At 45.0% G+C, this 10,383-nt stretch overlaps 1 protein-coding gene across 1 annotated transcript; it reads left to right on the top strand.

The window, feature by feature from the left end:
• The first annotated feature begins 4,805 nt into the window (after positions 1 to 4,805).
• LOC120643728 (putative disease resistance protein RGA3) lies at positions 4,806 to 10,087 on the top strand. The gene is made up of 4 exons (XM_039920195.1): positions 4,806 to 4,969; positions 5,469 to 5,637; positions 6,236 to 9,251; positions 9,761 to 10,087. Exon 3 carries the CDS (start codon positions 6,506 to 6,508, stop codon positions 9,245 to 9,247), a length of 2,742 nt encoding a protein of 913 aa, XP_039776129.1. The 5' UTR covers positions 4,806 to 4,969; positions 5,469 to 5,637; positions 6,236 to 6,505; the 3' UTR covers positions 9,248 to 9,251; positions 9,761 to 10,087.
• Positions 10,088 to 10,383: the final 296 nt, after the last annotated feature.

Genomic DNA, 10,383 nt, shown 5'->3' with positions numbered 1-10,383 from the left:
TTGTTTGTTTGTTCATTGTTTATGTTTGGGCCCGATGCTTGTATGATGTTAGAAGGAGCGCGGTCCAAGAAGTTTGAAGATCGAGAGTTATACGAACAAGACTTAAAGACTCTTGTTTAATTATTCTTTGGAAGAAAGGCAAGTGTGCCTTGATCATGGTTTTGTCCTAATACTCATAATAAATACACCTTTCTTTATGCATGCATGTGTCATAATATGATGGATCCTATTAAGGTTTTACCTAGTTTTTATTATTTCTTGTCAACCTGAGTTTTACATTATTGTTGGGTAGCAACTGCTTAGTTGCTATAACTTGTTCTAGTATGGGAATAATTTTTAGAACCACGATGGTAACAATGATAATATTACACATATTTATTGTTTATGCTTATGAGTTGTTAATGCAAGATCATATGTTTTAATCGGAACACGGAGAATCACCCAGGAAAACAGTGCAACCACAATACTATATTGCTATGGTCTTGACTAATTAATTAGAAACTCTAGCTTGTGATGATATTACCGAAAGGGCAAGAGGGTAGTGCGTTGATGGGGTCACTACTAGAAAAGAGCCCAACAACACCGGTTGGTAAGGACCTTAGGTACCGATTCTTTGAACTAGTACTACGAAACCAAGACTAAAGGTCTCGGTCATCATCACCGGGTAAAACACCGATACTTAAGGCTCTCTTTAGTACCATGTGAAGGTTCCGTCGGGTACCAAAGTATTTTTGGTCAAAAATAAATAAATTAAACTCGTAAAGAGGCCCACACACGCGCAAGTCGCACATGATTTTTTCAGGCTAAATACGCGCGCGTGCGGTGGCCAGGATTCAAACCCGCAACCTCTTGCCTTACGCATAGCTCTCTTACCATCTCACCTACATAGCAGTTGTGATTGAAAGGGATATATTTTCCTTTTGAAGTAACCCATGAAGCACCTTTAGATACATAACATCACCCGGTACCAAAAGCTACAGAGTGGCAAAACCACCCGGTACTAAAAGATTAGTACCGGGTGATAACACCATCTAGTACAAATATCTAGTTTTTGGTACCTGGTGGTGTTAGGATCTCTTTAGACTCCCAGCCACCCCAAAAGTACCAATATGACCCGGTACCAATGCTATACCAACACGAAGAAGACCTGGTACCAATATCATTTCATACTGGTACTTTTAGAGTGGACCTTTAGCTTGTTTTCTAGTAGTGGTTATAGCCCGTCCTCTTGAGGAATTTTGTTTATGGACCCTAGCTAAGGTACCACCTCATTAGAGAGGGTTATGATCACTGCGGCCAAAAACCTTCGTGGATTGTCATGAGTTAATGAATCTTTGTAAAGACCTCATAGTGAATCCATAGCCACTCACCTCGGAAGTGCTTAAGAGGCTATATAACTCGGGCGACATGGAAAACATGAATTGTGGCTATGTTTCTTTATGTCTGTTCTATTTCTTTTAATCTGGGTTGGTATGAAATTATACCTTAGTACTAATAAAATTTTACCAACTAAAATTGTTTATCGTAGTAAGCCAGCCAGCCTTTCCTTAGTTTTCGCCTTCATGTTATGTAATTCCCGATCCTTGCAGAGTACCAACCATACCGTAAGTGTACGCACGCTTGTTATATTTGCTATTCAGAAGAGAAAGATGATGCGAAGTATTTTGAAGATGGTGCTGAGTTCTAGATGTATGCAACCCCCATCGGTTGCCGGTGGAGTTTGAAACCTTCATTTCCAGGATAAGTTGTATAACTATGTATCTGACCCGGAGCAGCGGGATTGCTCGTAGGCATAGAATATTCTAGAGTAAGGGATAGCGCTTGGATGTACTTTACTTCTTTCGTAACTACCCGAATACGCGTAGAACTAGCTGCTGTACAAGGAAACTATCCGAACAGGTTGTAGTAGGACTCCAACAGTACTCGGCTAGGACTTTCCATGTAACCATGTCCCCCCAGAGTATATAAGGGCGGGCAGGGACCCCTCAAAACACATTAACACCTAAGGCAATACAAGCAACCACACAGGACGTAGGGTATTACGCACCTTGCTTCCCGAACCTGTCTTAATCCTTATGTCCCTTGCACCATCGAGTTCCAGAGCTAGTCGATCCCTTGCCTACAATCCTACTACTAAGGGTATCCTTGAGCAGGCTTGGCGGCTAAACACCGACACTATGATAGTTTTTAATGATTGTAGTTCTATTTTCGTGATATTATTACTGATTATTCACTTATGAAGTCAGTATATGTATGGAACTTGATCCTGGCATAGATATAGTTATACATTCGGTTTTGTCCTTAAAACCTGATACGACACCAAAATTATCGACCATTTGATATGCTTTTATGTAGTGACACAAATGCACAATGCTTCTAGTACCTGGTGTGAAAACAAAAGAGGAACTTCTGAGCAAGGTGCCGAGGAAGAGGGGAGGGCCGACCGCCAGCCGCCATGATTGGAAGAGTGGAGGTGGATGGGAGTGGGTGGATGAGAGTTTTAGGGTTTGGACAGAAAATGAGTATACCAACATGGGTTGAACATGGGAAATTTGTGTGGTGGGCCGGTATTTCGAGCTGCTATCGGACCAACCACTCATCGTGCCGTATTAGGCATTAGCCTAGGCAAGATACGAGAGCCGTGCTGGACCGGCCCGAACCTGATTAGCTTCGTGCCGTGCTGGGCCAAAAAATCATGTTGTGGGCCGGCCTAGGGGCCTCGGGTATAGATGGCAACGGGTAAAATCCGCGCGGATATTAACTTCACAAACTCGTACCTGTGTGCTAAAATCCATGTCCGCGCCTGCACCAGCAACCCGCAATGGGTAGAAAACGACGCCCATACCCGCTACCTGGGGATACCTACATACCTGCACCTGCGGATACCCGTATGCCCGCGTACATAAACTGGACAAAAAGCAACGGCACTGGGCACGAGCGCCGCCGAGCGCTGCCGGCGTGTGGCCTCGGTGCGAGCATCGGGCGTGGCTCGCGTGGGGGCCTGGGCGCGGTCGACGTAGGGACCTTGGGCGCGCCTGGCTTGTGGACCTTGGGTGCGGCCGGTGCGGGGACCCGCCGGCGTGGGGGGTCGGGCATGACCGGCGTCAACGGGGGAGCGGTGTCCTGCGTGGGGGTGCGGGTCGTGCGGTGCGCCGCCGGTGCCGACAGCTAGAGTGTGGGGGACTGCAGGCGCTAGGTCTAGGTGGGTTTTTTTTTACATATTTACCAATATAACGGATGACACTCGTCTGTTTAGCACTCTTAAAATGATGCCTACATATTTAACACCCTTGTCTCGCGGCTCTTATATTTTTACCACATTTGCCTACGTGGCAGGTCACGCGGCGTAACACGCTGGCGCACAGTCAGCAAGAGCATGCGAAATGTCATTCCTACCCCTCATCTGCTCCTCTCTTCTCCCCCTCCGACAGCTGGGTCATGCAGCTCTTCTCGCTGCCAGGTGGGCCCCACTTGTCAGATTCATCTTCCACATCCAGAAACCGAAGCAAGGAGGGCCTGTGTGCCGGCTACCCACGCAGCCGCCGCCCCAACCCGCGAGCACGCTCCGCCGCCAGTCCACCGTCGGCCGCCGCCTCGGCCCGTGCGCCGGCTCCAGCACCTTGCTAGCCACGCGAGCGAGGGTTGCCGCAGCATCACCCACCGCGGAGGCGGCCACGGCCGCAACCGACCACGGCCGTCGCCATTCATGGACGGAGCTGCATGCTGCTACGCATGCCGCCGGCTGGGCCAGTGCCCATGCGCCCGTGTCCCGTCAATCCCATGGCTGGTAGGGATCTAGTGCCCGCGCCATGGCACCGGTGGCCCCACGTGGACAGAGATTGGTGGACCAATCGATCGATCCCGTTCGGCCGTCAGAGACACAGGAGGGACAAGGACGCGCGTGGCGGCGGAGAGGCAGCAGCGTGGCTGGTCGAATGGGAGGGAAGGGAGCGGCGGAGAGGACGACGAGCTATGGTCGTCACAATCCGCGAGTGCCGCGCGCGCTCTCACGCCCGTCGGCCAGCAACGACGAGAGCAGGTGGAGCACGAAGCGGGCGAGGAGGAGGCGGCGTCGCTCGAGGCACGCGGTGATGGCGTTGCAGGCGTCGAGCCGGTGGGCAGCGGCGTCCAGTGGAGTAGCGGGAGGTGCGAGCGAGTGGGCAGCGGCGTCGAGATGGAGTGGAGGGAGGAGGGCGACGCGGAGGTGGAAGACGAATCAGACAAGCAGGGCCCACCTGGCAGCGATAGGAGCTACGGGACTCAGCTGTCAGAGAGGGAGAAGAGAGGAGCAGGCGAGGGGTAGGAAGGACATTTCGCATGCTTTTGCTGACTGTGCGCCAGCGTGTTACGCCGCGTGGCCTGCCACGTAGGCAAATGTGGTAAAAATGTAAGAGCCGCGAGACAAAAGTGTTAAATATGCAGGTATCATTTTAAAAGTGCTAAACGGACGAGTTCCATCCGTTATAATAGTAAATATGTAAAAAACCCGTCTAGGTGTGGGTGGCGGCCAAGAGTAAGTACTGGACGGGAGATTGGGGATAGAAACAAACTAGGAAACCGTATAAGATCTATTATATACAGAGCTATTTGGCCCCACGTATCAGCGATTTGCGGGTTTGCGGATCGGATATTAAATTTTGAAATCTGTTAGAAAATACTTGTTAGGTTTGAAGTTGTATCGGTGCCTATGTCCGCGGTTACAAACCCAAACCTGAATCCGCGCCCAATAGATTCGGTATCCACAGATTCACTATACCCGTTGCCAACCGGAGCCTCGGGGGATGGCCAACTATATCATCGTCAAGGACTAAACTGAAGTGAACGGGAGGGGGTACCAGCAAACCCGGGGAAGGTGCAACTGCCAGTGGCATTTGCTCACGCCTCATCGGTGCTCGCCGTTGCTCCGGCGCCGGCGGCGCTTTCCTGGCGTGCCTGTTTCCCTAAGCTTCGTCAGCAGGGAAAGAAACAGGTACAGGCTCTACTCCTCATCTTTAACTTCGTTTTCTTTTCGCGCCGATCCTTTGCTAACTGCTTATATACCGTCTCGTACCTGCCATGCCTATATGCAAGAGCAACGGCAAAGTCGTGCTAGCAAGCAGCAACAAACACTGGAGAAGCTTCCTTGTTTAATTGTTTCAGTGGCCGATTTCTTTTTCTTGCGTTAGTAGATGGCCTATTTTGATTAGCTCCTTTATGTAGGGTCACTAAAAAGATTCTATAGAAAAAGAACCCAAAATATGGTCTATGCCAATAGACGGCTCGATGCATACCAACTGTTTGACGAAATGCCCGATTATTTGCCAGTTGCCTCTCATGGGTTCTTCCTTGCTGATTTCCATCAATTCCATTGTTTGCGTATGCAAATCTTTCACCTGATCAAAGAGTTTTTTATATGGTTTCTTGACGAAGAAAAGACTTTGCCATGTGAATCCTAAAGACCTGAACCTTTGTTGATGTAAACGCTGCAGGTGACAAGCTGCTATTTCTGTATAGAAGTGAATAGCGCTACACGTTTCTTTAATTTCTGGACGAATGTGCTACACACTTCTTGAGGTCTTGGCAATGCAAGCAGGTCGTCAACATACCCACCAGATGAAAGTGACCGCCAGCATGGGCCCCGTATTGACATCACTTATGGTAAGTTGATGGGTAAAATAAGAATAAACAGGCAATAAGAGCCTTCAGCGTCAATTGCCTTGCAAGTTCGCAACAAATATTCAAACTTTTTTTTCTGATATATATTGTTCACACTTGCAAGTTGTAATGAAAAGATGTCTGTCAAATGAAAATATTTGTGGAATTTAGGCCATGATAGGGATGGCTGTAAGGAAAATGGCCCTCATAGGCTATTGTTTTTTATTTTGGCGATTAAGTGACAACATGATTATTAGGACTAATGATCATTGGGAAATGACCATTTTCTACCCAACCAACCAACCAAGATGGTCATTGGGAAGAAAATGTGTCTTTCGCACTAGATAAACTATAGTTGACATCTAAATAGCATGACCTAGTTTATGTTTTCTCAAAATAGTACAAGCTATAGGTTAAGATTTTAAGTTTGTCTAATTCACCCCTCCCTCTCTTAGCCTCTTAGACTACCCGAACACTGATTCCTTTAATTGGCAATGTCATATCAAGCTTCATCAAACTGCCTCCCACTTCTCCAGTATTCAATTTCCTAGCTTTTTTCCATGATAGACTGATCTGCAGTTAATTGTAATATTTCCTCCAGGATCTTTAGTTCTGAAACCACTCCATCAAAGGAGATTCGGTGGGAATCCTTCTTTTTTGTTGTTTTAGCAGTATGGGAACGGTTTTGGATGCTCTCACTTCGAAATTCGTGTCAAAGCTTGGTGAAATTCTCATAGCAGGATGAGTGAAAAAGGATATCAAGAGGCTCAAGATAAATCTGGAGCATTTCACTGCTGTTCGCGAGGATGCTGAAGCTCTAGCCATTGAAGATGGAGGGACAGCATTATGGTGGCAGAACATAACCGATGCTATGTTTGATGTGGATGATGTCATAGATTATTTCATGGCTCATTCACCGAAGCCTTCACCGCCACCTAGATCGGTACGATGTGCTCAGTTCCTTTTCTCATGTTTGGTAAATGTTTCATTTGATCATAAGGTTGCTAAAAGAATTAAGGACATAAATGGAAAGCTTAGTGAAATTAAAATGAACAGAGATATGTTCACCTTGGATATAGGAAATCGTCAACACTTCCGAGTAACGGATGTCGATAGAAGTCAGACATGTCCCATAGATGAACTGGAGGTTGTTGGAAGAGATATTAAACAGGCTGCTGATGAGTTGGTCAAAATGATTGTAAGTACCTGCTATGAGAACAGATCAACTATTTTTGGGATTCAAGGGATGGGCGGCATCGGTAAGACAACATTAGCCCAGAAGATATTTAATGACCAGAGGATAAGGGAGAAATTTCAAGTTCATATATGGCTGTGTATTTCTCAGAGCTACACAGAGATTGGTTTGATAAGGCAAGCAATTAGAATGGCTGGAGCAACATGTGATCAACTTGAGACAAAGACCGAACTTCTTCCGCATCTCATGGATACAATCAGAGGAAAGAGTGTATTTCTTGTGTTGGATGATGTGTGGAAATCTGATGTTTGGATTGATCTTCTTCGATTTCCTTTTGAAAGAGGCTTGAAATCCCGTATCCTTGTCACCACAAGACACCTTGATGTTTTAGAAGAAATGCAGGCAGCATATGCTCATAAAGTAAACAAAATGAATGATCGTGATGGCCTAGAACTCCTTATGAAGAAGTCCTTTAGACCAAATGAACAAACAAGTGATTTTGGTGATGTTGGGTATCAAATAGTAAAAAAATGCGATGGTCTTCCTCTAGCCATCAAGGTTGTTTCAGGTGTCCTAGCTACTAAAAGAACAAAGGGAGAATGGGAGAACATCCGAGATAGCAGATGGTCTGTTCATGGACTTCCCAAAGAACTAGGAGGTCTCCTGTACTTAAGTTATAGACACTTACCCCCACAACTTAAGCAGTGCTTTCTTTGGTGCGCTTTGTTGCCGCCGTATTTTGAGATTCAGCGTGATGATGTTGCTTACTGGTGGGTCGCTGAAGGCTTTGTAAGAAAAGAGGACAGGTATCCAATACATGAGATTGCTGAAGAGTACTACCATGAGCTAATTAGGAGGAATCTTCTACAGCCAATGCCAGAATTTGTGGACAAAGGTGGATCCACGATGCATGATCTTTTGAGGTCACTAGGACAATATTTGACAAGGGATCACTCCTTATCCATGAATGCTGAAAATAGCAAAGCCCTACCAAATTTGCGTCGCTTAGTAATCAGTAGTGATATAGAAGAAATACCTGCTATAGAAGAGCAGAAGCGCATGAGGAGCCTCCTAATTTTCAATAACAAAAATTTCAGATTAGTCAACAAAGAAATCAGAAGAATTGAGCATATCCGTGTTTTAGTTCTAACTGGAACAGGCATCCATAACTTACCAGAATCAGTGGGAAGATTGGTACTGTTGAGGTTGCTAGATCTAAGCTTTACAAAAATTAACAACCTTCCAGAGTCCATTGGAAACCTTGTCAGTCTTGAATACCTAAAATTGTATGGTTGCCATAAGTTGACCAGCCTGCCAACTAGTTTGGTGAAGCTATCTAACATAAGCTTTCTTCATCTAGAAAGGACTGCAATTGAGCATGTTCCTAGAGGAATCGAGAAGTTCCAGCAGCTCTACAACCTTAGAGGAGTCTTTGAAAGTGGTACTGGGTTCAGATTGGACGAACTACAATTTCTCCCCAATATCCAACGTCTCGTCGTTTTGAAGTTAGAAAAAGCAACACCAAGGGGCGTGCTTGTGCTGAAAAAGAGTCATAATCTCAGAGAACTGCAACTGTATTGCACAATGGGATCAGGTACTCATGATAGAACTCATTACCAGGCCTACGAAATTGAGAGAATTCAGCAGGTCTGTGAGATGCTTAGTCCATCAGAGAGTCTGCTCTATATTTTCCTCCATGGATTTCCGGGGGTAAGGTTCCCAGAATGGTTGTGTTTGGAGCCAGAGCAAAAGCTGCCAAATTTGGCTCACATGCACCTCAATGAATGCATATCATGTTCACAGCTTCCACCAGCAGGTCAGATGCCAGAACTACTTGTTCTTCAGATTAAAGGTGCAGATTCAGTAGTGAATATCGGTGCAGAACTCCTTGGCAAAGGTGTGAAAAATGCAGCAGCCTTTTTCCCAAAGCTCGAATTGCTTCACATCTTTGACATGTGTAACTTGGAAAGTTGGTCCCTGAGTCCCAATACAGAAAATTTATATGACCTGATGCCTTGCCTTAAGCGTCTTTTTCTCCTTGATTGTCCAAAACTCAGAGTCCTCCCTGAAGATCTGGGTAGAATTGTCAATTTAAAAAGAATTCACATTGAAGGTGCTCATAATCTGGAAGAAGTTGTGAACCTTCCTTCAGTCGTGTGGCTCAAGGTCAAGAATAACAGATCTTTGAGGAGGATCTTCAATCTTTGTAAGTTGCAGGACTTATTTGCCCAGGACTGCCCAGGACTGGATCTGGCTGACAACCTAAGCTCACTGAAATGCTTGTACATGGTTGACTGCCCGAATGCACAGCATTTCATCAAGTGTGTCTTGAAAGAAGAAGAAGATATCCAAGTCTATGTTGCAACACTTGGTGCAGATGGCCGCGATATCTTTCCAGATGAGTCTATATATAATTAGAAAGGTGAGCAAACCATCTCAGTAAAATGACCTAATTTTAATGCGATATATGTTATGATGAATGTTTGGGATTGATGTTATTTGGCGATTGATTCATATTTGTCTCTTTATCTTTTTTTCGTAGTTGGCAATGTTATTTTGTGATCCCAATTATATTAGAAGAACAACTAGAATTACTTTTGGATTTGTTTCCTTTCCTGACTTGAGTTCTTACCCCATAAATAGAAATATAATACAACAACTAAACTAACATCTCTTCACCTGTAACTCTCCCAATATTTTGGTGCTTACTTTGTTCATATTTTTTCTTTTAAAAAATATTAATATTCATCTCTTGTGCGATTGCTCTTTTTTTTTTTTACTTTGTCTACTGTCAGTTCTACAACTGCCAAACTATCTATCTATAAAATATTAATATTCATCTCTTGTGCGATTGCTCCTTTTTACTTTGTCTACTGTCAGTTCTACAACTGCCAAACTATCTATAAACGTGCTACTCTTCTTACCGCACAGGACCAGATCTCAGCAAGATTATGATGGTGATGCTCAAGCTTTGGATCGATCATTGGCTTTCCGGAACCAAGTTCTCAGTTTCAGGAGAAGCTTTAGTTGTGTTTTGTAGGCGAATGGGAATTTTTGGTGTTTGATGGATTTTGTTGCTCACCTCTTTATTGGCCCCTTTGTCATGTCTTTTTCTGGTGTGCCTATATGGCCACTTAAGGTGTTTTTGTATTATTTTAGCATGCTGAATCTCCTGTCCTAGCATTTCAGTGTCTCGATAGAGGAATTCGAGCTGAATGTAATGTTCATAAACTTGTGGAGAAGCATTAGATCTCTGAATATGCCACCCTTTTACTTTTGTGCTGGTGAAGTGACCAAAGTTTAAAGTCTGGCTCTGAATGCCGCTTGCAGATTTCTGCCCCAAAATCTGCAAGTGAGCTCATGGCCCTGCCCTGGCCGGAGGGGATCGGAAAGACACTGTTCAGTTAATTAAGCTAGCATAGCATGCAGTGTTGGTGTAGATTTCTTCGCCTGCCAGCTACTCCCTCGGTTCCAGATTATATATCTTTTTGGTATTTCTAGGTGTATAGTTTTATTATGTGTTAGACATGGTTTATACCTAGGTGCACAGCAAA

Source organism: Panicum virgatum, chromosome 8K (assembly GCF_016808335.1).
Source record: "Panicum virgatum strain AP13 chromosome 8K, P.virgatum_v5, whole genome shotgun sequence".
Taxonomy (NCBI): Eukaryota; Viridiplantae; Streptophyta; class Magnoliopsida; order Poales; family Poaceae; genus Panicum; species Panicum virgatum.
Note: the sequence above shows the minus strand (reverse complement) of the source record. Positions and strands in the feature narration are given on the sequence as shown.